The following is a 26935-nucleotide window of genomic DNA, read 5'->3' on the forward strand; positions in this document are numbered from 1 at the left end:
AAAGCTCAATGAGATTTTTAATCTATACCTTCTGGTCCACTTTGTTTCAGCTCGCACGTCGTAAAAACGTTCGATGACACGGAAACCGAGAAAACCACGCGTACCTTTTCCTATAACCTGGTTTACATTTCGAAACGGAACCATCGAAAGAGGAAAAAAAAAACGAAAAAGATCAACGTGAGGTTTTCGTTATATAAAATTCAACAGACATATGTGTACATACATCCTTCTAGTATATCCAGATATTAGGTAACACAAATTTTGGCGATTCGCGATCGTTAGTCACGATACACGCATTAATCAACGTTTAATTTATCCAATTACGTCGATCTGATTTCAATTAAAGTTGCGATTGAATCGCAACCGGAATTACTTTACCGATTGACCGTTGAATTTATAACTGGCACGTCGCTAAATATTAGTATGCACGAACGTCCTAATCAAAACACCGACACGCGCCACTTTAATTATTCCATTTAACTCGGTTTGTAAAAGTAATATTTCCGTGCTGCGTTATGGTGACCGCCACCCTATTAATTCGCTGGCTTGACAGGGGTTGCATTACTCGGGAAATTTCGAGGAGAGAAAGCTTAATTACCGATTTGAAGTACTGTAAAGTTCGATAAACTATTTGCCAATTGCGTGCTGCGAGTAGAGGGTAGAATTTGACGATTATCCAGAATTTGATTCAGAACAACATACTGTTCAACACTTGACTGGTAAAACTGTAACGAGCTTCTATTTTAATAGAAAACTGCGTTAACGTTCTTTAATTTCAATCTTTGATTTCAATCTCAGAATCCAATAAAATTACCTCAGTTAAGAGGATCACGTTATTAATAATATTCCAAATCAAATTTTCTATGTCAAATCGATTTCCGAAAAAATTTATTTCTCCCGTATATTTATAAAACTGGCGGATACTGATGGAAAATAGCTTAATGTTACTATTTTGACTAGGTTGTTAAACGTATTTACTCGCAAAAAATGGTAGATTATTAATTTCCGGTATCTGCTTTTAACTAGATCTCCCTCTAAAAACGTACCTGTATATAAATAATATCTTTCTTGGTAACGATCTACCGTACCAAAATTTATTTCGATTTCTTTACACTTACGATTATTTTAATCTGAATAAGTTAATAATAGTAACCAAAGAATTAAATAATAAAAAGACAGTATTAGTAAAAATGTTGTACACTTTCGCGTATATAAATAAAAGATCTCTATAACTGCGAATTTTTTAACAAAACAAATATCGAACGCGTCAATATGAACATCTTGTGAAATGCTTTCACAGAGTAATAGAAAAAAACGATAATAAAATAATAAAAATAATATACGATGTGACAGTTGTGTATAATAGTATCGTGGACGGGGGCCTAGGGGGGTGTCGTGTGAATTGTAAACGAGCGGTTGCTGAGCGTGTGCATGATGGGGCTTAAACAAAAGATATCAGACAAAAGACAAAGGGTTGCTAAGAGACATAAACGAATTAACGGCAGCATGAGTTGAAGAAGCCAGAGAGCGCGGATTGCGTTGTCGAGATAGTGTTGTTAGCGTTGTTGAGAGAGAGTTGAATCTGTGTTGACGAGAGTTGTTAATTAATTATAATACGTTGTTACGATTAGTTGATGTTAAATAACCATTGTTTTCTGTTTAATCCATTTATTATTAATAAACTAATTATTATTATAATTACGATACTACAGTTGCATATAGTATACGCGCTTTCTATAGTTCAGTAATTTAAGAATGCTTTATGATTTTCTATCTGTTTACTAACAATGAGTCCTTCAATGAAATCTCGTTTCTGACATAAGCGGTTCCAGTAATTTCACGAATTCTGTACGGGATAACGCGATTTCCAGTTTATCACGTCACGAGGCAAGTTCATCTTCCGAGAATGATGACCGTCCGGATACCGTTAGCGGACCGTGTATTCCATTAGTCGCACGGACAATTTCGGCAAATAGAAGACAAAACCTATTCAATGTCGTAGTATCAGCATTTTAGAACTGAAACGAGTTTCCTGCATTCGTAGTTGAAAGTTGTTATTAACCCTGGATTAAAGTATAAAATATAAAGAAAACGAGATGAGAAGATTATAACGCAAGGACTTATTATTGCATTATACACACATGGTGCAATAACTTGTTAGCTGTATATTCTGCAAAAAATCACTCAAGTTCCTAGAAATGTTTTGTGGCGAGTCTATAAAATTCCTAATCCAAAAGATACGTGGAAGAATAATCCAACAATGTTCAAAATAATTTACGATAACGGCGTTCTGATATTTCCTGCTTAAAAGATTCGCTGATTGCATAATAAACGCAAAATATATAGAAATAAATTGCAAAGACATTTATCGTAAAGCGATGGAACGTTAAAGTACGCGTACCCATTCAGGAATTACAAATTAAGAGGATTCACGAGTAACGAGCATAGATATGCTTCAAACGCAGAAACTGTAACGAGGAAAATGCTTTGAAACGAAAATCGAAGGATTACTTGTTATTTGCCAAATCTCGAATCTTTCTAAAACACAATATCCGAGTACAGTACGTTTACCGTATCGCGTTACCTAAATATTCTACGAAATTCTAAATTGAACATAACGTTTACAAAATTTCGCGAAACAATCTGATGGATCGTTTATTATTTCTGAAAATAACTGAGAAACTGAAACAACGCAGCGCTTACTTCTTACGGAAATCCCTTTATCGCGTTTGTTGACTGTGCCGTAATTTAAAGAAGCGAAGGATCACCGAATCGCCGGACTAAATCTCTTTCCTTGTCTTATCTAACGTTCCCCTATCCGGAATAAGATTGATACTTAATTCATCGATTTCCAGGGCTAGATTTGCAACAGCTCGGAACCAATCTACTCCCAGAGCAAGGGAAAACGTCCGACCCGAATCACTGTTCTTCGTTTTCGTAGTAAACTACCGATCCTAGATGAACCGACTGCTTACGCGTTTCTCACCGTCAACATCCAGCTTCTTCCACTGGCTACATTCGCCTGGTTGCATTTAATCGTTTTCGCTTCAATTTCTTCGTTAATGTTTTAAGCGTTATTTCTCTTCGAATAATACAGCATTTCTTCCAGCGTCTTCCGTTTCGTTGCACTCGCGTAGAAGATTAATGAACGAGTATCTGACTTTGAGGTTTGAATTATATAATTAATTTGTAATATCAAACGTTTAAGAAATTATAGCGCTTTATTGTTAAAATATTTTACGATATAATACTATTTGAAATGAAAATTACCGACGAAATATAAAGATATGAAAAATACGTGACGAAATTACTTCACTAATTAACAGATCTTATAAAATCGTTAATTTAAGTAATTAATTCGGGTAGTTTCGCATTCGACTTCGATCTTTGTACTATATATACGATATTGTATATATGTTCTATTCTACGTTCGGAGATTTCATTTCGGTAATTCAATTCATTAAATGAATTTAATTATTCACTGCGTGGTTAAATGTGTATCGACGTTTATTGTTTGATTGACGTTTACTCCAAAATTCTATTACGACACAACCATTACCAACCTACTGCGAAAATAACGTAGCAAAAGCAACAACTCTCCAATCAATCTGTGGTGATCGAGAAGCCATGCAAATACTCGTCACAGGCACGGTTAAGCAACGTAACGACTCTCAGAATAAATCCTTTCATAATGTAAAATAATGTAAATCGATGAATAGCATTGAACGTTCGGTCGAATGGTTCGTCAAACAACGTGTTTCATACGCGACTATGCGCCACACGTCGCCCATAAAAATTCGTCTGAGCGACGAAATTACGTCCGCGCGGTTGCGTATAAGCGCGCGTTAAAGGCGGAAAATAAACGAGCGCGGCAGAAAATTCCCGGCGAATTTGAGATCGGCTAAGCGGAGCGACAGCCAACAGAATCCTGGCCGCGTGCACGACGTTCAACCTATTCGCGTGAGCGTTCAACCTTGCTCGTTAACTCTCGCTAAACTGTACTTGACCGAATCACCGAGCCGGCGGCGATTTCCGGCTGCCCCGGGCAACAGTTTTCCCTCGTTTCATCGCCACCTTTTCTACGGATTTCACGGGCTCCCGCCTTTTTCCTTGCGCACCAAAAGAGCCGCACGCCATGACGACTTTCCTCGTAGGCGTTCGTTGAAATGGCTAGGCTCGGACGGAAGGCGATTATGAGCCGAGAGAAGAGTCTGGACAATGGAAGATAAAAATGTGGCAAAAGGCAGGATGAGAGGAAGAGAAAAGTTAAAATAACTGACGGAAAATTCGGAAGGCCGTTTCGGTTGAAAACGCAGGATTGTGAAGTCGATGATATATTATGACACGATTGCATTAATAACGATTCTTCTGTTTTACTTTCAAACTTCAGAAATGTTCTAAAAATGATAATGAAATTAGATGGAAAATGGTGTAAACAGCACAGCAAGGTAAACTCTATCTCCGATTGATTAACCGATAGACGAACTCATTATATCTAAAAATGTATTTGGTAATCCATCCTCTGATCGCATGACAATTTCAACCGATCAATCCAAATGCTCTTCCTAAAACGCCTCCATATATGTAACTACCTAAATCAAATATCTGTACATCCATCATTTGTACGTTTATCGTTCTGTTTCCAAATACACTGACCCGTATGATAAAACCGTATCACTTCGACATATATTTAACGAATCGGCGAATTTGTATGTTTCGAAACGTACGCACAAGTAACCATATTCTGCTATCAATTATCGAAACTGTATTTCCGTGTTTCGATATTTTTCGTCCTGTACTCTGATATTTTTTTTATCCACAGACCGTTCATTTCCGCTCTTCCTTTTCCGGCAAATAATTGGCATTGTTAGAAGCGCTACGGAGAAGAATGAACTTTCTATACATTATAGAGATCCAGTGATTGAACGTGGAAATCGATTGTAACGAAGGAGATTGAACGAATGTTCAGATAAGAATATATTGATTTTCGTAAATTAAGGTAACTGTTTGTCTACATGGTATTACCATTTATTTATCTTATTTATTTAGCTTATTTTATCTGTCAGGGTTTCAGTTTTATAACTTGTAACTTTACTCTCACTCGTCTCCAAAAGGAATCCGAATTTTGATTTCATTATTTCAACCCTCTCATGAAGTAACGAATCTTAGACACAGTACTTGTCTATTTTCAATCGTTAAACGAAACAATTATATCAGATTCGTTTTTATAACAATCAGTGAGTCGATAGCTGTATAATGAATAAAGTGTGATTTTCTAAATAAATTTTCAAAACCAAAGTAATTTAGAACAAAGAAGACTACAGATCTCTAATGATCTGTAATAAAAACAGTTGAGGATTGGCCATGATAGAGAACTAAATTAAATATTACCAATGTTTCGACAAATCATGTTGTTTGTTACACGTTGGATTTACTAGTATTTTGTAAAATTTTATACAAGTAACGAAAAATGTATGTATGCATATAATACTTAATTGCCAAAAGAAATAATAATTTTTTACGACGTTCGAATAATTTCGTGATTTTTGCGAAGTTTATGTTTGCAATAAATATAACGTAATTTCTATATACATATATTTTCGTGTTGTTTGAAAATTTTCCAAAATCTTCTTCTGCCAAATGATTACACACCATAGTAGCTCGCTGAATGGGAGAACACTAAATGGTGTTGCGACTTGGAAAGTATCAATGTATGCCAACAACGGCAATTTTCGAGTCGGAAAGAGAGTTAAACGATCCCGCGATAAAATTTTTAGTTTCGAAACGCGGAGCACGGTTCATTTAGCTCTGCACAATGTTTTATTTAATCACCTGTTCCTGAAATTTAATTGTCCCGCTTTAACGACGTGTTCGTATTAATTTCGCAAGGTCGCTTGAAATTCTGCACAGCCGTATTTCGATTTTACGAGTGCGCCTCGCGTGCTTTGTTTTTACGCCCCTTGTGCACCTTTCGACGGGAAACAAATTTGCTAGTGTGAATCACGGCGCACGCGAACCGCGCGCACACCTATCAAGAAAATAAGCGAATGAGAACCGTAAATGCAGAGAACTATTTGTTGATTGCACGTTGCTACGTAACGGATCAATGAAATACGAAGACAAACAAGATTTTTCTTCGTTAGCTCACTTTTATCAAGATAAGTTAATAAAAATAAAATAATAACTTTTATTAAGATTAAGAATTATTCCGTTAAGAAGCAAGCAGCGAGATAATGGTAAATCATTGTCAATGTCGGAGAATAAACCGAGAATTATTACATTTCCCTCTCGTCGAAATGACACGAGGAATCATATTGTTTACGCATCTCTGGTACAGTAACGTATGAAATATACACGCGTCTGACGTTAAAACGTTTATTCCACTTGATGAAGCTTCTACCTTAATTTTTCGTTTTTTCCATACCTGCATCGACTTTTCCCTTCGAATATTAAAACAATATTTTTATGAAATTTGTAACGTGGCTCAGAATTTAATTTAAGTATACACATACATTATGAGTTTATCTATACTGAAACTTATCCACGCAAAAGCATATACATGTTCGCACATTGTTAACTTCGTATATTAAGAATATCAACGCTTCTGGCTTGTGCACAACGTGACATCGGTTGCACGTTTATTCTCGTAAGGTAAAAAGACACGCGCAGCCCCCGATATCTGGCGAGTAAATATGAATCAGCAGACGCGTAGATAATACGCAGCCAGCCATATTTTTGATAGTAATGAATACGTCCTGCATACCAGGAGCTGTCTGCTATACAACGCTCGAGAGGACCGACCAGGTTTTGTTTTAAATGTTTTCCCCGTTGGAATAACGCCAGCCTGTGTCGTGCTACACCCCCGCCGCATCCGACTCCCTGTTACTCCATCGAATCCTCGGAAAAACGACAATGCCACGCTAACTCTACCATCCCATCCTACCTCTAACCACACCACCCTCCCCCTTCTAAATCGTTCGACTCATTCCCAAACCCTCGCCTACCGACATCCGTGCTCGTATTCCAGGCTGGCGGAACGCGCGTGAACGCCAGAAATTTGCAGCGCTACCCAAAAAACTGCGATAGTCATTGCTTTCGCGGGGATAAATCGCCCTGTTAACCGAAGTAAAAGTAGGGCGTACATATGGCGCGAAAAACTACTTTTCCATTCGATCCTTCTCTGTTAGGCTGCGCTCTGACGTTCTCGGTAACGCTTCGCTGGATTAGCGAAAGTCGGAATTATCGTAGGGAAGATGACCGAGTTTCGATCAAAATTCTTTTTATCTTCGATAATATCTCTTGAACGTTTCTTAAGATACAGAAAGTCGGGAAATACGTGACCAAGTATGCGATGGGTATTTGTTCGATTTTAAACAGCAAAAAAGAGAAAAAAGGGTCGGATGTGTAGAATTGTCGTTCGAGACATATTTTTTAAAGTTGTAAACAGTTCTGTTACATTGGATAATTTATTTTGCGTCTTTTTACAACGATGTCGGAAATTTATCCTACAAATGAGAAGCCAAGTTGATTGATTCTACGTTTTGTCCATTTCTCGATTTCATTGTCGAGAAACAAATACCTGAAGAAGGTGACATACACATAGGTAATAGTAAATTCTAAAGTAAATTTAAGAAACGACGTTTGCGATATCATCGATTTTCTGTAGTTTTCAATCTATGGAATCGATCGATCAAATATCAAATATCCCTCGTACATGTCGTGAGTCAAAACAACTTGTGACACCCTGTATCTGTATAGTTTCGCGAAGATCTTTATGTTAACTCTTTACGATCGTATTTTAATGGAAGTTTTCTGTGATTTTGAGCATTTGCGTACAAACGGGAAACGAAACGTAATACCAGATTAATTAGAAGGGTAACTGGACGAGATTATTTTTCAATGGAGATCGATGGGTTGAAATGATCTCGAAAAAGTTGCTGACACTAGTCACATTTCACGTTATCCACGAACCAGCGAGCATTCGTTCGAACGTGCCAGCGATATTTTACGACGACAAAATGACACGGTCGGATCTTCTTTCGCAACCATTGTCAAAAATACCATCGCACCTGGAATAGACTACAAATTTGTACGGTCGTTACATTCGCGAAAAATAAATCAATACGTTAATCTAAATATAACAAACCGGACGTATGAAAGCGAAAACTCGTGTTTTTGTCCGAACGGTTCACAGCGAAATGAATTGATGAGAGTTCGAATTGTCGGGCGTCGCAGGCTGAATGTATTACGGGAAAAAGTTTGCTCGATTGAACGGAACTATTTGCCGAACAAAAAGCGCATTACACGACGCATTTCTGTATAACGCTCGTGTACCACAATCGTTACCACTTAGAAGTTGGTGTTTCGTTCGAACGATTTGAACTTCAGAATTCATTGAACTAAATTTCTATCCATTTATATCGTTTAATTAGTCAAGGGTATCATTACGCTATCAATCTTTCAGACAGCGATACCTTGTAAACGAATTGTAAACGATTCCTTTCCAGGAAAATAAAAGAATACTCTTTTTAATTTAAATATCATTCGATAAATTTTAGATACAATAATTATAATTTTGACAAATAATATATCCTACAGGTTTCGAAGCCCATAAATTTCAGATTTTAAACTTTCACAGTGATTAAATTTACGCATTTGTGGTTGTTCCGGTTTCGATCGTGTTTATTAACGCGTTGCGCTTTGTTCCGACAGGCAGATTTGAAAAATGTTTTTAACGCAGCGAATTGGAATGTTTGAAAGGAAACTCGAAAAGCTACAAATATGAAATCCATAAAGTTTAACATGTTCGATAAATTTCCTCCGAGTAAAATCTAAATCGAAAGAAGTCTTGCACTGACAATAGCGAACGCTGACTGTCGGCTACGTGCTCAAGGTACTTAGGTACCTTTCATTCGAGAAAGCAAAGTTGTTTGGAACGCAGGAAACTCTCAAGCGGCAAGGACCGTCGAGAAATCTCTAAAGCGGATCAGCGGCAATGTTTATATTCATTTTAGCATCCATTAGTGACGGCATTAAAACTGAAGATCCGTTCTGACGCAAACTGCTTGCAAATAGTAATCAGACTTCAGTCGCTCTCTGTGCTACACGCGGGTTCTCCCGGTGAGATCTCACGGCAAAGAAGTGGTGGAAGAACATCGAACTCGCGGCAGAGGAATCCATTCAACTGGATTAAAAGGAAAAGAAATGAAAATCTACATCGAATGCTCGCGGATTGAAGCGAATCGAATCAACGCGAGACATTGATTTATCTCGAATTATCGGTCGATATATCGCAATTTAATACAATATTAAAACTGTCTAGAAACGTACATTGACTGTTTCAGACATTTATATCGATTACTGTAACTGCATTATTGGTTATTATTGCACGTTTCAAATAATATAGAAACACTGAATTTGTCTCAGAAGAAATAATCTTGGTACTTGGCATATTTTCTTCAACACATACGTAAATTTTTTTACTTATTTCAAAATTATCTTCCGACATGTGTCGGAAGTAGAAATTAATAAAATTTCCCATATACGTATCGTCGTAAAGACAGTAAAATATTACGCAGAGACTTTGCAAAAATAACTTGTAACTTCGGTACATTTTATTTCTAATGAAATACGGAATTTCCACGTTGCACTGTTCGTTGATAAACTGGGTCGCTGATAATTCGAGCACAACCCCTGATTTCTTTTCCTTGAATTTCTATTTCTATTCAAAGAGTTTCAAACGTTTGTTAGAACTGAATTCTATTCTAGAATTTTTACAGATTTTTTGAAAGCCTGGAACAGAAAAAGAATTTGGTTTACAGCTGACCCAGTTTCCTTACGAAGTGTGAAAAAATACGTTTACCTGCCAACAGTTAAATTCCTTGAAACCGGCTCAGCTGCGATATTTAAAGGCAGTATTTTTTAAGCAACGAAGTGTACCGAGTAGCTAACGTTAAACGCGAACGCTTTATCAATCACAGCAATTATTTAAACGAGCGTTTACACGTAAACTCAGAAATCAACGCGTGCATCGAGCGGGCGCGGCTCATTAATTAAACGCAATGCGCCGCTGATTTGTAGTTAAGCGAATCAGTCAATTATCGCTTAACACATTCGCTCGTTTCAAGCGTTTCCCGTGAAATAAAAGGAACTTTGCTGTTTCATGATAATTGCTCGTCGTTTCACACCTTCTCGTGTCATGCTCAAATTATACTATCAAACAGAACTTCTCTGCCTATCTACTGGTATAATTATTTTTTTATTTTTACAGGAAATATCTTGAATCGATTGCGATGGTTTCGTACTGTTTAAAGATATGTAAAAACCGACTGTTTCTGTAATGTCTTCAATTTTTATTCATCTTTACGCGATCGACACGAGTATATAAATACATATAATATATTCTTTCGTAAATATCGTTGAATATTCGTAATTATTATACCGTTTTATACGACGAGTTATCTACGTATATTGCTTCCCACGTGTATTAGGGCGAATTGCATTTTCCTCGGATTGTGAACGTGTTAATTGCGAATTAACTTCTCACACCCATAATATCAAGCGAAGCTCGCACCAAAGATAATGATCAAAGTGTAACAAAGGAAAGAGGGGATGGCTGCGCGTCCAATCCCGGTTCACAAAGGATAATGCAAGGATGAACGCAAACGAACAGGCTTGAACACCCACACTTTCGACCGTGTGGAAACCGCGAGAGTAAACCGGACTATCGAGTAACGGGGAAATAGACGAGGTAAGACGAAAGGGAGTCTGGAATAAGGGTGGTTAAAGGACTTGGGGAACAAGGATAAAATAGAAGGCGAGAAGAAGACGGGTGGACGAAGTATCTCGCGCACGACTTGAAGATAAGACGAGCGTCTTTCACGGTTCGTCGCATCTCAACAAACTCAGTATGCGACCGGAGCGAAACAGAAAGGTCGAAGGAGAGGATATTTGCCTTAACATCTCCATCACTTTGCCAGGCTTTCTTTTTCTTTTATTTCGCTCTCGAGCCAGTAAAATAACACCGGCTGCCGGAATTGCGCGGAAAAAGTGCTCATTTGCAGATCCCACGCCTCCGGACCAGACCGACCGCCATATCATCTCCCTCTTTGTATGAATATCGTTAAACTTTTCGTCCCGAAATGCAAAGACCGACCGCCATAAGCTGGAATCACCGACAAAGGAACCCTTAATAAGGGGTCACCTTTCCTCTGTTCCCTGCTCTACTACCTTGTCACAACGAGAGACGTAGCCATTAGACGCTGCCAGATTCTTGCTCGATCAAACAAATACCAGCTACTTCTGATCTTCTATCCTTTATCTTTTCATTGTTGTACCTCGTGGTTATTATTTCTTGTATACTTATTTACAATTTTATTACAATACGAATACTTAGACGTATAAGGTGGACAATTAGATAATTCTATGGGAAAAGATACATGTGGCATTCTATGCGTTAATGGAAGTTGACGAGTGTTCCTAAGTTAATTTATTTCACCTCCCTGACACCGACACGCACCGCGAAATTCTACAAAGTACGACTTATCGACATTCTAATTTAGTCGCGCGAACTTCGAAGGGCAAGGGTAAAGATTGGAAAGGCGAGTCCCTAGAGTTTGATATTTCTTCAAGGTCGTTACGAAGAGTTTCCGCAAAGACAAATGAACCGGAATCCCCCTGATTTTACACGACCACGGGACTTTAGCGAGAGGATTTCCTTCGATGCTTCAACGTACCTGTTCGTCGTCCCTTTCGCCGCACACGGTTCTCGCAATTACTGCGATTAAATCGAGTTAACCAATTACATCGCTCTTTCCAGCCTGGATCGAAAATCTTGCAAACTTTGTATGAATCTTGTCTCGTCAAGTTCTTTCATAGTGCGAGTTATTTCATTGATCGATGTTTACATATTGAAACGATATTAAGCGATAATGAATTGAGATGTAAGTTTAATATTAAGAGAGAAGCATTTCCTTTCGTTTAAATATGAAATTCTAGTAGAAAGGTCGCTCGATAGAATGCTGAAACGGGATAATAATTGATGAAATCGTGTACACTACGTTATAACGCGTGATAAATGTTCTTCAATATTAATACAGAATACTAATTGCGATAATAATGGCATTAAACGCATGTTAAAGCGAGGGCAGCATGTGTAATTATCAAATTTCCTCGTGCTTTCGTAACGATGTGGAATAATTGTATTCGAAAGTATCTAATACAAACGTTCGAAGCGATAAAGAGTATTTAAATTGGATCGTTTAAAATTAACGTTAAATTGTAAATAATAAATTATTCAAAATACGAAAGGAACAATCTACAGTGCTCGTTAAGCACTGTGTAACATAATATTTCAACGGACGATGATACGTACACATGTCCCGAAAATTATTATTCACATCAGTTTACATGAAACCTATTACGACGTAATAATACAAAATTATATTCGACAACAGCGTATATACTATATCCTCCTCTTGTTTAGTCCTCTCCCGTTTCATTCAAAAAATTCATATCTCTTTGTATAAATAAAATTATATTTACAAGCATATTACGTTCAACAGCAAATTAAATCTAACTTATTAATGCTATTCTTCTCGCCTATAATCTACCTAGACGCAAAATAACGTTAATATAATGGTCGAAGCATACAAACAACAAAAGCAACAAGCGGACGCTTCGTGCATCCTCTAACGAGCAGACGATTAAAATGAAAATCCACGTGACCGCAAACGCTAACGTTATAATCCATTCAATGTCCGCGTACGCTTATTAGGGGTGCACGGGGTTGCAGTTTTGCAACGTGGCAGTTATAAACGCATGAACGTTCGCCATATTCAAGGAAGCAGAGCTGCGAGAGACAGGTATACGAGGGCGTATCCGACAAATTATCGCGTTTCGTTGCACGAGTCCGCGCACGGCCGCTCGTATTTATACGCGAAGAATAGGCAAACTGAATTGACAAGAAACAGAATCGACGTCGAATCGGACGGAACAGACGTCGGCGGAAATAATGACTCAAAGGCTCTGTTCTCGGCTTCTCACCAGCCGTTTCTATTGAGAGGGATCAGCTCGTCTGAAGCGTAATTACGTCGGAGAACGTCTCCAGAAGCCAGTGAGATTATCAACGGAACATGAAAGCAGACAAAAGCGTGTCGATTTTGTCGAGAATTAACCCGGTTAGGATATACGTATTCTGGCTTAAGGGAATGTCGATGTGGAGCAGAGACTCGTCGGCTCGATCAGCTAGTCTGGTATGAGCAGAATTACACGGATGATCAAGTGGTACGTGTATGCGACGACACTTGATATACTTGATTAATTATGGTTGGTATAACGGATGTTAAACTTGCCATTTGTACTGGCAAGGAATACCATGCGATTGACGATATATTATGTTTAAATATAGTGGAAATATTATAAAACTGTCGATTTTGTGATCTCCAGCCTGGGAAATAGTATCTATAAAACGATGTACAACAATAGGTGTTATCAAGATTAACATCTTAAACCGTCTTAAATACATTTTCATAAAGTTGATTTAAGGAGCCAATGTCAGTAAAACTAGAATAGCAACTGTTATTCCTTTCAAGTAAAAGAATAGTTGAGGAGACCTCGATTTTGTTTCACACGAGCCAGGTAAACTAACAGATTCATATGGATAAGATTTTTCAAATTATTTATTTGGCTATCGATAATAAACATAAATAGAGAAATTTTAAAGGATATTTCAAATCAGATGACTGTCAATTTCATGCTGTCTATGAGATTTCAAGTTATTATACTTACAATTTAGATTGCTTGAATTCAGGAAACTCGACCGATCCGAACGAAGTGTAAATTTCGAACTTGCTTATACACTCGTTAAATAATCCGTAACGATTAAGTAACAGCTGCTAAATAAAAGCAGTTGTATGGATATTCCAACCCACGAACGTCGCAGTCTGGATTTATTCGAGAGTTATTATCGGTACTGGTTTCAAAATCGCTGAAACAATCAAACTGTCGTTTCGGACGTTCGCAGTCCGCGCGGAAGGACCCGTGACGTTTGAAAAGAGTCGAGAACGATACGAGTTCACGTTGACAGGGACTACGCCGCAAATTTTCCACGCTGCAACAGGTATTTGGGTGCTGTTTGCACGCGACCGTCCGCGGGTAAAGTTATACTCGTTGTCTAAGCATTTAGGCAATTCTTCGACCAGGCGAAACTTTTTTTAACCGTTCTGTCACGGACATTCGTCGAGAACAATTGAAACGAACGAATATTTGTTACTCGTTGTTTGTTACTTGTCGTCGGGAAAATCTGGAAAAGAGAACGTGTACGCGTTTCGATTTAACAGAGGGAAGAAACCAGAGGAATTCAACGAAACTACACGCGTCGCACGCTAAAGTCGTATCGAAGACGAAAACGGTCTCTTTGAATCTAAAATGCGGGAGTAACTGGAAAAGGTACGTGACACTCCGTACAATATGTATCGAATGGTTTCGTTTCCCTGCGGAGAATACGGAAGTGGTGAACGCGAAATTCAGGACACGATCTCCTTCATAGTTCCGATCTCCGGAGACGCCGCCACATTAAACTTACATAATTTGCTTGCGTTATGTTTTCCAGAATTCACCGTCAAATCAAACATGAGAACACCACGAACATGGGAATGCCCTCCGATGGAGCGAGTAAAATGGATTCTTTCGTGGAATATGGACGGTGAGTTAGCAAAACTTTTGTTACGCTTTTAAAGCGAAATTCATGTTCATATTTTACTATCGATCTATACTACTACTAGTACTATACTCTATACTCAACGAGACAAGCTCGATTTCCACTAATATTTATAAGATTTATAATTTTTGTGTAATTTATAAATCGTACAATTTGTTCGTAATATAATAGTACGCTACGTTTAAACAATTTCACAATGTTTTACGATCTGTTGTGGACATAAAACCATGGAGATAGAAATTGTTTTACTATTTTTGATTCAAACGAAGCAAATGAAAATACTTGAATTTACCATCAAGAATATCGTTATTGTATTTAGTATCTTGAAATAATTTCTGTATTTTAATACAATTTTTAATCGACAAATTTCATAATCTCTTAATCGTTCGAAACCCAGCCAAAGTTAGTCTAGTTTAGTATATGGTGCTTCCAATGTCTACTGATATTTCTGAACTGGAACTAGTAGATAAAGGGAAAGAGAATCCTCGTGAAATTTTAGTAACCCTATAAAAGCGAATGTGTCCTCGCAAATCCGTATGCTCTTGGTCCCCTTCGATTCTTCGGGGCCTGAGATTTATCAAAGAACTTGTACGGTTCGATCCTTAGCCACCCCCGTAGTGTCTTTCTTAACGACGGTGCGATAGAATCAAAGCGTCCCGATCATCCGTTTTATTCCGGAATTCACTTGGCCGAATCACTTCGCAAATTTTCCCACTTCACCGAGCCGAGCGAAAACTCTGCTCGCAGCAATTTTCGCCGCTTCTTATCGACTATTCTTTCTTAAACCAATTTAATTCCCATCTCATTTTCGTTCCGATGCGATATAAAGCATTTGGTACGATATAAAATTCTGATAATTCCGATCTATTACGAATACTTATAACCGAGTACGAATGAGTGGTCGAGGACGATAAATCGATCAATTCTGGCAATATGGATTCGCAGAAGAAAGTAAAAGGCAATATTTTGCTTCAATTATATTCGGTTATTAAATTTTACGAATCAATAATTCGGCAATTTCGATATTGAATAAGCAAATTATACAGAGAGCGATTCGTGTAGAAAAAGGATTTTGTAAATTTAAAATTATTTTTATCGATGTGATGAAACGATCGCGGAAATCTCGATTGATGTAACGTAACGATATAGTCGCTGACAGACTGCGGATTTTTACGCGGATTTATATTTTTATTAACGCAACTAATAGTATTTAAATGAAGATCTGTCTCGCACGCTGCACGTAACCTATAACAAGTGCTTCACTTTGTATCTATAGTATATTTTTACATATTGCATTCCGCGTTTTACATATTTTTACATACATTTGAATTTTCCATAAACGTTCATATTCTTTTCATAGAAATCTATCGTTTGGCAAAGAAAGTAAAAAAGAATAGCGTATAATATTGCCGACAATTCTATTCTATTCGTCTTTCTCTACGTTTAATCAACGAAGTATTCCGGAAGAAAAGGACGAAATTAAATTTTGCAGCTAAGGCCGCAAATAATCGTTAAACGATATAAGTCGAAACTTGGACGAGAAATACGTTGAAACTTTATCCAACCGTTACTATCACAGATGTCAGAGAAGAAAAGATAGTCGTGCAAAGTTCAACGTGTGGACATCTTCGAATAGAAGCGGATAAAGCTGATCCAAGCAGGCAGAGCTTCGCGTAGGAGATCAGAAATCGGCTTAAACCTCGATATTCCAGCGCGTTTCGATGAAAAGTGCAAAGCGTAGTACGTGCTATGCGAGAGAGGGTACCTAAGAATCCTAAAAGGATCCGAAGATCTCCAGGAATTCGGATACATTTTCGTATATGTCTCTTGAAGCCTCGGATAGAAATTCCTTTAATGTGTCGGTTCTTAAGGAAATTCTTTCTAAACGATTTTACCTTCAGTCCCTAGCCATCCAATCGGAGGATCACACGGAGAAATTTCCCTTTTTTTGACTACCATATGTCGTATATATACGTAGCACGTTGAACTAACGAAGAAACTTAATACATTTTTTCTCGATAAAGATTCTAAGAACTTCGAAATTGAATCAAATAATAGAATCAAATCAAACGCTAGAACGATACTAGTACATGAAAACAAATTCCTTTCATATACGTCACATATATTACCTTTAACTATAGCAGTCATCGACTAACAATTTGATAATTATAACTATTTTTACGCATTTGTAAGAAATTTAAATTATTTAAATTACAAAAATATATAGATTACATACAAACATATATGTATGTATTAAATATTTTGAAAGTATCCACAGCAGTGCCTTAAGCGAATCAAGATAAATTAAAATATTATTAGTGAATTAACTCTCTCTGTCATATTTCTTCAGTCGTATTAATAAAAATGTGAAATAATCACATAAACGTCTACAGTCTATCAATAACTGTACGCAATTAAATATTCCTCTCTCTTTATCTCTGTTTCTCCAAAAAGCATTCTAATTTCAAGTCATCCAATCGGTTCCAACGTATAAGAAATTCCATCGGCAATGCAAAGCATCCTGAAAGCAAAGCTAAAGAACAATCTTCGCTGAAGCAAAAGAAGAATTTAGTTTGAATCTGAGGCAGCATATCAATTTTCGTTCTGCCAGTGATCTTTGACTCTGTGATCAAAACGATCGCCCCATCTTCCACGAAGATATTTTAGCAGGCGATGCTATGGTCGAGTTAGAGGATTTTGGAACGTGACCCGATTTCTGACCCTCTAGTCTCGGGATGTAATCATCGTTTGATGCCCGGGGGACGAGAACGAAGGAAGACAACAAAGAAGGGAAAGGATTATGGACAGAATGGACGAAGAACCGTGGTCGAGAATGAGATTTAGTCGGAGTCCGAGAATGCAGGGCAACAATCACGGACGATTGAATCGGCCGCACGAGAGATATCGATTGGCAGGACCAGCCGATACCATCTTGTTTCGAACAGTGCCGACGAAAAAGGAAGCACAGGCCGTTTGTAATTCGTTGTAATTGGTTCTTTCGCTTCGGTTGACTCCAGTTCTTTGCGAGTCTTCGGATTTAAGAGCCCCGCTTGCGACTTCTGCGATTGCGACGACGATGCTATTGTCCTCGAGTTTTAATCCCCGATCCGTTAGATTCCAAGGAATTTCGAATAATTGGATGAAATTAACTTTACAGAGAAATCGATTAGCGATCGTTTAACAAAATCTCGAAATTCACAAGCGTGTCCAAAAGATACGAAAGAAGTTGCAAACGAGTATTTGTAATTTCTTGGTGTAAAATCGAACTATTTTGTTGCATAGTTGCTGTTTTTTTTTTTTTTTAAATAAATTTTATATCATATATACGATCGTAAAACTTAATCGTAACGATTTATGGCACGTAATATGGTTATAGTTCTCTGGTTACAAGCAATATTTTGTAGCAATACTTTGAAGTGTATTGACTCACCACAACGATGTTTCGCTTCAAACGATTGCTTTTGATAAATTTGTTTGACTAAATCACGTTGTTGAATTCCGATATTACGTTAGTAGAAAATACAGGTAGAATAATGAACGCCATTGATTGGTCGATCAAATAGAATTCCAGAATTAAATAAATTACATTGAATTCGGTACCGAGAGACATTTAAAGGTACGGGAGGAAATAAAATGAGCAAGAACCGCTAATTTTACCAAAGCAGCTAATATGTATCACAATCCGTGTATCCGGCTTGTGTGTACAATAATTGTATGTGTTCTCGATTCACGCGTGCTCGTATTTACAACGCTGTAACACAAAACCAGGATGCACTATCTTTAGTAACAGCCAAGTCTTGTACACTACGTATAATCCACTACTAATATACTTTGTAATGTCATATCGTAGTACCTTTATAGTACCATATCATAGCTTTACACACCGGAAGATATATCCATACACGCATTCTCTCAAATTTACTGCTTTACATTTGCATACGTCAGACACAGATCCGCCTCTCTCACATTTCACAAAGAATTTTGGCACCATTCTCTGTTATCTTATGCTCCACCGTTTAAAATGCTTATCCTCTACAGGAAGACCACACAGAGATAACGTAATAGCTCTATTTTTGTTGACTTTTCAACTTGTATGCCATTTAGCTAAGTTTTCGTACGATGAAATAATATTCGATTAAACTCCTTCGAACAGTTCAAATCTTATTCGTACCTTCTCCCCTTAAAATGGTAGTGTTTATTTAAAAATAGTGGCCCACAGAAAATTTAAAAACAGTGGTACGTGTTCATAGAGAAAGAATAAAAGAGAAATTCCTAAGATACTGTTTTAATAATATATATTGATATTTACAACTTGTTTCACTTGTTATCTTCAATTGCTATTATTTAAGTAAAAAATTACAGTCGGAGAATTCAAGAATTGCCGGAACGAGACAAAGGGGCGGAATGAGAAGGGAATTGAAGATCGAGGCAAAGAAAACAGGAGAACGAGGCAGAAGGAAGTTTCTCGTCTGTGTGGCAATGGGCGAGAAACGCACGAATGTATTTGGGAGTTTACGAACTTAGAGAAGGGTTTTACTTATGTATTAGTTCATCACAGAAACGACTATTGCCGAGACGGATCCAGCTGCGCCCTTTTTACACCAACATTTCTTTCCCTTGCTCTTTTCCACTCTGTTGTTTTAAGTATTTATGAAAAACATTAAAGCCCCGAAACATAGGCTCGAATACGAACGTTGACGAAAATGTCGACGATAATATATCGAATGAGTTCACGCTGGGATATACCCAATGGATATTACAGTAGAACTCCATTTATCCGATCTTGTCAGGGGACAAATAATTTATATACAATAATTGCAGTTTATGTAACAGAAACGTACCATTTTTCGTTTACATAATACGAGCTCGCGTTCAGATAAGTGAATTGAAGCAGCAAAAGTGCAGTTAATCGGGCATTAACTAAAATTTCGTTCAAATAAATACAGTTCTACTATACTCGATTCTGAAAGTTAATTTGCGTCCCATCATTGTTTTCTCTGTTTATCGATAACCCAGCGTGTGTATGTAAAATTCTTCATACGTGAACGAATTTGAAAGAAACACTTTATACGATCATACAGCAGGTATTTACAAAACAGCAGAGTTTAAATGAAACGTGTTTAACATAGCTTTCGAGATGAATTACGAGCTCGTATTTCCAACGTGAAGGAAACCGTAGATTTCCCGTGCGTTATACAAGTTTCAAAGCTTTTCATTGCAATTACGCAAGAAAGCACGCCTCAACCACGTGAAACGTGTAAATTTCATAGGCGTTATTCCAATCTTCCAGTTCTAATCTTCTAATTTTGAATATCTCACAAAACGTGCCTTCTGTTTTTCATCTTACTATGACTTTCATGTTCATGTGAGGTACTAATTAACAAAATGATCGCCAGAAATAAAATACACACGCTACTAAATTACGCTTACTAAATTATTAATAAATAACAGTTATTCTCGCAGTTTACAAATATTCCGTTCACTATTCCAACGTAATTTTCATCGCGTAAGCATCAAACGCGTGTTTTCATCCAGAGCAGAGGTGAAAAAAGCCGTATGCGGGAAGAGTGACAATTGCGAGGAATTCCTGAGACGTTAAGGCGTCGCGTCGGTGGCAAAGCTCGTAAACGAGCGACGAGATAATAGATTAGATTGCTGGCGATGCGTTTAACGTGAAGTCCGGTCACGTTGGCGTTAAACGTATAGCGAATGCCATTTTATGCACGCGGCTATGCAACGAACGAACTCGACGAACGTTCTAGAAAATCGTGAGCAGTGCCGGTCGTCGAGACTCTTAAAGGTTCATCTTCAAATATTTAATGAAGCCTCGCATGGGCCTATTACATTTTTAACGCTCGCCGCCCACTCCAAACTCGTATCCGTGACGAGAAGGATTTATAAGCTTCTCAACGACGAATAAGACAAAAAAATGTAGAAGCTGGAAGGGAGAAATGGAAATTTCCGAACAACCGCATAATTAGGTGGGAAAGATAAATTCGAAGACGTCTAACAGTGCGTACTCGAGTCGACACTGTCCAGATGTTAACTTAATAATACATCGTTTGGGATCAAATTTTTTTTTGCATCACCAGCTCCTTTTTTTTCTTTTACCGTAATATCCTTTCCGTATACCGAGATTTTTTTCATTTTATAGCGGATTCGCCTACCCACGCTGTCCTGTGACCCTTCTTTGTGCCACATACGTATCAATTTTTCGCTCTCTATCTCTTTCTTTGACAATATGAATTTACATTACCGGTCATAACATTCCGGATAGTTTAATCAAATTCTAGTGACAATATAATACAAATTTGAACATCGCGTACAAATTAACGGCGGATTGAGATAGTTTTTATGTGAAATTAATTGGCAGTATATTAAATTTTTTAAATGAAAAGCAAAATCAGAGAAACGTGACTTATATTTTTCATTTTTGTATCAAAAATGAATCGACGTTGAAATATTTTTGACTTATGTACGTATTCAGATTTAGCTATTAGCAGTTTCGCTTTTATATTCATAGTGGGCGATAGCCTATCGCCGCGTGCTATAAAAAATGATGCGTCATATCGGACTAGAATCTGATAGAAAGTAATCCAGTGACTAATAGTCGAATAGTTTTTATTTCGTTCTAACATCTTTACTACGTACGAAGAAATTGAAGTTTATAATATTTCCAGTAGCATTTCCGTCTGCTGGTTAAATCTGCATATTTCACGGGCAAAATTCTCGAATGCTGTTAGGGCGGTTTCACGATCGAAGTTCCGCGGCAAAAGGAAAGCCGGACCAGGGAAAAGGGGAGAGTAGAAAACGCTGTTAGCCTGTGTTCCCTGCACGAGAAAACGTAATTTCACGTATTAACCGCCAACAAGGTTGTTCCTCTCAACTATCTAACCAGCTGCAGATATACCCGCGTAAAGACAGAAAGAAGTTCCAAGCCACGGACTTTTACACGCTTCGTTATGATTTCAACTCGAAGAACCAGCACCGAGACCGCTTTATTTTCTTAAGTCTTCGCGTCGCTTTCATTCCCTGTTTTTACCGCATAAAGCACAAGATTCAACGGAATGAAAAGATATACAGCAAGCCCGGACCATGTTCCAAAGCATCTCTTATTTTCAATATTTACCTCCGTTTTGCCGGCAAATAAACATTTCAGTTTCAACGCGTACTGAATTTCATTCCTCTACAAAATATATAATTGTTTCGCCGTACTCCTTATAGTTAGCTCCGGTAGTAAGAAAAAGTAGATTTCCCCTTAGACAAACGTAACTTTCCGTTGCCGGTGTAACGAGATTGCGTTCGCTTCATGCAACACGTTAATCGCGACTTTCTTATATACCCTATCCAGATCCGAAAAACACGCGCGCCGTAGCCAAGGTAGAAAATGCGTTTTCCACCGTAGCTCCTCGCGCGGAACGCCTCCATTTATTCGTAAGATGGTCACGTTTTACTTTAGTCGGCTGGTAGCCGCGTTACCTCGGGCCGCGGTAAATCAACTAAGCGTTTCCGTGTACATATATTTCGATGTTTATGGCCTCGCGTTATCCATCGAATTTCTTTTACCTTCTTTTTTACTCCCTTTGCTTTCCTCGCCTCGTACTTCCGCAGTATCGTCGGCTTATTTTCCGCCTGATGTAAGCTCGCTGCCGCTTGCATCCGCCTACGCGCGGAAGAGCCATGCAACCAACTACGCCCGCGTTTACTCGCTTAGCGTGGTGGCTAGTAAACGGACCGCGTGCTCGTAAAATGCGGCGATCGCAAGACCGCAATAAAGACTTCGAGTTGGTCGTGTGTTGGAGATAGAAGCGCGAAAGCGAGCAACGCTAGGCATGTGGGCAGAGGGATGAAGGGAAGAGAAGGGTTGGAGGATCCTGCAGAAGTGCACCCCGTGGACCGGTGCCAGAGGCCGGCAGCTACTCTCGTGCTCATTGCATCGAACCTCCAGTCGTACGTAAAGGGATCGGTATTTATGGTACTGCCACATTGATTCGTGTAAAGCCGACGGTACTTGACCTCTTCAGCGTAAAGTAGTAGCCGGTCGAAACCACGAATGAATTCGGTTTACTCGCCGTCTACCGGTGGATACGTTGCACGTGTTGGCCCTCCGTGGATAGAGACATTAGCAAGGGTTACTTTATGTACAAGCCGATCCGGCCGCGTTGAAAATTTCATCTGGAACGCGAATTTGCGGCCGACCCAAACTGCGAGCGCATCCTCTGCAATACATAAGCTAATGGCTGAATGTATCTTGCTTTCTGCTTCTATTTTTTTGCTTCCTCTTTGTTATTGGCTTTTAATATCGGGCTAGAAAAATGGTTACCTCTGTTGCGTTCTTCCGGTCGTTTTCCACTCGATTGCAAATTTTCTAACGTTCGAAGATATCTCCAGTTTGAATAGAATATGAGATAATTCTTATTGGTATGCAGGGTTCCTCGTTTCAATTTACGTCAAACATCTTCGTGACATCTGGTGTTGAAGTATATCAGTTTTTAGAGAAGAATTGATATCCGAAGGGAGAATAATTATTCGAGGATTCGATTACTCGATCGATACGAAACGTTAATGTGATACGATGAAATGTAAATAACGCGTGGCGAGGTTAAGAATGCTGTTTTTACCTTATCCTATTACGGTAATTTTGTTACATTCGTTTAATACGATCCCTCGCGCAGGTGATACACTCCCGAAACTCCCATACGTGTCATAATAAATTCCGGTAATTTGTGCGCCGGCCGCAATGAATTTCACGCGTGTTATTTCCATAGCCGCGTCTCCGGAAAAATATGGCGATGCGAGATAACGAGCGAACAAAATATGCACACCGTCCGGTAAAAACGCTTCCCACGCTTGGGAAATTGTTCGATCGACAAGACCGATTTTAGAGCCGATTAATCTGCCGCTCGATACCAGTTAATAGAGAACTAGATTCTACCTAATAGAGTCTACCAGTTTCTCTAGCAAAACCGAGCAGGATCAACAACTTTATTCCGATATACCGGCAGTTATCTGTAATTTTGTTATCAAATTATATCTTCACAAAAATAAATAAGTGCTTCAAAGATGCTTGTAAGCGATAACGTAGTCGCGATAATGCAGTTCCTCGAATATAATTTTCAATTAAATATCGGTCAGTTTCTCTTCCTTTTTTCATCATCTTTCATCGTCTCTTTCAGCGAAGAGAAAATTTTGGAAAAATATCCATCTAGAGCTTTCCCAACTTGGCTTTTAGAACGAGACTCTCTGTATTTAAAACAGTTCGAGAAAATATATTTGGCGATAAATCGACAACTACAAATGTCACAAATTAATGTTAAATCTCTGTTGAAAAATCCTTTCTTGGTGAGATCAGATTTCCTGATACGAATAACTTGAATTCGAGTAATTCGAATAAACAGAACGAAGCTGGAGAATGAAAAATAATATGAAACACGTTCAACGAAGCAGATATTTCGTAAGTAAAGATGGAAGCAAGCGGATAAGGGTCGTCACAGGTGGCGTTGACATAGAAACGGGATATAAACGAAACAATCTACGTGGTTCGTTCGGTGATAGATGGTTGCCGTGGAAATCTGGCCAGAAGCCGACGGAGAGGAGAAAATTGGTAGGGGATGGAAAATTATATGTTAGCCGGCCAAATATCTGACGCGATTATAACTTGATCTAAGTTGAGCCCGGCATGGTACCTGCGTGATCTCCGTGGCAACTAACACAGCCGAGAAATCTACAAGTGCACCGACGTGCTTCCGCTTCGTAGGAGACAATTCGATCTGGCCCCGAGGACTCTTGCCCAGAAACAGCACACCCAACCCTGACTGGATATCCTTATTAATTACAACACCGGGTTAAGTTGAATTGTCTCCGTTCCCATTTGCGGTTACCAAGGACGGACTAATTACCGGCAAGTTACATCTCTCGCAGCCGACACCTTCTTAGTTCCAATTATTAAGACATCACGATTTTCGTCGACAGCTGGCTAAACTAGTATAAAGGAATAGTTATTGTTATACGAAATTAGACCACTTACGAAATTATTACTTGTCGAAGGTATCGAGTTTTAAACTCGAATGTTTCAACTGTCGAGTTTTTACATCTGAAAAGTGGAAAATGTCTTGCACTTGGTTCAATACAAACGCGCTTCAATCTAGGAAATTACTATTTAAGATTGTTGAGAATTGTGGATCTTTGAAACCGAAATAATGTTATAGGAACACTAAATTTATACTGAGGATTAATATTAGAATAGTAATATATTTATTTTATAGACGATTTCTTATATATTCATCGATACACACTTGCACGCGTCTCACCACTTTCTTCTATACCCGACTGTTAACCGACCGAACAGTTTACATTCCTTTGTTTTCGAGACGCTGTGCACACACACACTTCATACACTGATACCCACATACAAGTGTCTATACTACGCATTTAACCTAGTCCAGCACAGAAAATTATACATATCTCAACAAAGATATATAAAAGAATGTAAGAGAATATAAACTTGAAAACTGGAAAATCGAAACTATCGAGCTTCTAGGTTTGAAAATTGAGGAATTTCCTGCATTTCGTGCATTTCGATAGGAAGATTTCAAAAGAGGAACAAGATAGTAAGTTAAAATATATCTGGCTGCTTGAAGTACAGATCTTTCTAATGAACAAAAGTCTAAGTTATATTTTAATAGTTGCGTTAACAGCGCAACCTAAATGAAACACGAGCAAACTATGAAATAGTGATATTTATTTCTTACAAAAAGATTGAAAGTATGTATTTTTTATATAGGATGCCAAAAATACAGGTGATCCTGAGAATAAAGAGATACTTATATTCTGAATCATTAATTTTGAATTCTTCGTTATTTCATCACGCTATCGAAGGATAGTAAATTTTATGTTTCTGATCATCTACCGATACGTATTATATTTTTAAATACAGAATATTTCAATATTCAAAGATCAGCAACTCGAAGCAAGTACTTACATACACATCGAGATAGGAATATCTTCGCAATATGTGCACTTCAGTTTTTGGCGATGTATATAACATTGTGTAGGCTTTTCCATTGTGGAAATTAGTTTCGAAGTGAAATTAATCTTGTGATGCGAAAGTTATTAATTGCAGCAAGCCTGTTCCATCCCATAAATATAAAACGGAATAAGTTTCGTGGTAACAGTTTGCAGCAACGGCCTATTTAGTATCCTTGGTGTTCAATTTTTCGGCCGTTTATCCTAAACGTTCGATACGTTAAAAGTTCTCATATCGAGTCGCTTTTCTATTTTCGGTTCACTAAAAGTGACGCGATTGACGCCTCCCTATCCATCTCGTCAACGTTTTGTAGAGGTCTCCTCGCGCACAGTATAGAATCCCTTTATCCCTCATCGAAACGACTTCAAATCTCTTCCCTCTCTTCCTTTGAAAACGACTTTTGGATATGCGTCTTATAAATCTCGAGAATACGCTTAGTCAGTGGAAATTGTTACGATATGTCAGTTTGATCGCGTCCGAAATATGTCAAAAATCACATGGATAGCAGATTTATTAAAAAATATTTTGGTATGCTGCGCTCCATGTGATATTGCGCTTTACAGGGGCAGTATCGTGAAATTAATTTTAAGTATACTATGCCTGACATCCGACTGAAATTAAATTCGTAAGGTGTGCAGCAAAATAGAATAGCAATATTGGATTTAACATAAATTATATATGAGGTGAAGTATTATTAAACGTGTTGGTCCATTAAAGAGACGAGTGAGAAAATTATAATTGTCAGTTATATTAAAATCACTTTAAGTACAAGTACAGATATAGTGTACGTCGGTCGTAATCGTCGCTCTCTCAATGCTACTGTTCAACTATACGCTCGCTATTCGACTCTATGACTCGCTATAATGACTGTCCTAGAGAGCACATTCGTCTATTTTTATCGACCGGTGTTATTACAAAAAGTTCAAGTGTAACTCCGGTTGACGATTACAAAGAACGACGATAATATTTTGTCCGGAGTTTGTTTACGTTTGAACCTAGCAAGCCAAAACAACGTTGGCACTCCAAGGCACAACAATATGAGTCTTTTCCGATTCGAACTTCCATTGACTCATGTGCCGCTACATATATGTAGTATGTAAATCGGTCGAAAATGTACAAAACTTTTAGAAATTTTATTAACATCGTGATGAGACATAGCTATTATAATTATACTGGTAATGTTTAAAATC

At 38.1% G+C, this 26935-nt stretch overlaps 1 protein-coding gene across 2 annotated transcripts in view; it reads left to right on the forward strand.

Annotated features, from left to right (window-relative positions):
* Positions 1–26935, forward strand: part of MESK2 (misexpression suppressor of KSR 2) — a 123074-nt gene that overhangs the window by 46439 nt on the left and 49700 nt on the right. For both annotated transcript variants that reach the window (XM_069128846.1, XM_069128838.1), the window contains exon 2: positions 14612–14704. In XM_069128846.1, coding sequence (XP_068984947.1) covers positions 14649–14704 — 56 coding nt within the window. In that variant the 5' untranslated portion in view covers positions 14612–14648. The remainder of the gene's footprint in view (positions 1–14611; positions 14705–26935) is intronic.

The sequence above is a fragment of the Bombus flavifrons genome, chromosome 2 (genome assembly GCF_040668555.2).
Source record: "Bombus flavifrons isolate JBK064 chromosome 2, iyBomFlav1_principal, whole genome shotgun sequence".
Classification (NCBI taxonomy): Eukaryota; Metazoa; Arthropoda; class Insecta; order Hymenoptera; family Apidae; genus Bombus; species Bombus flavifrons.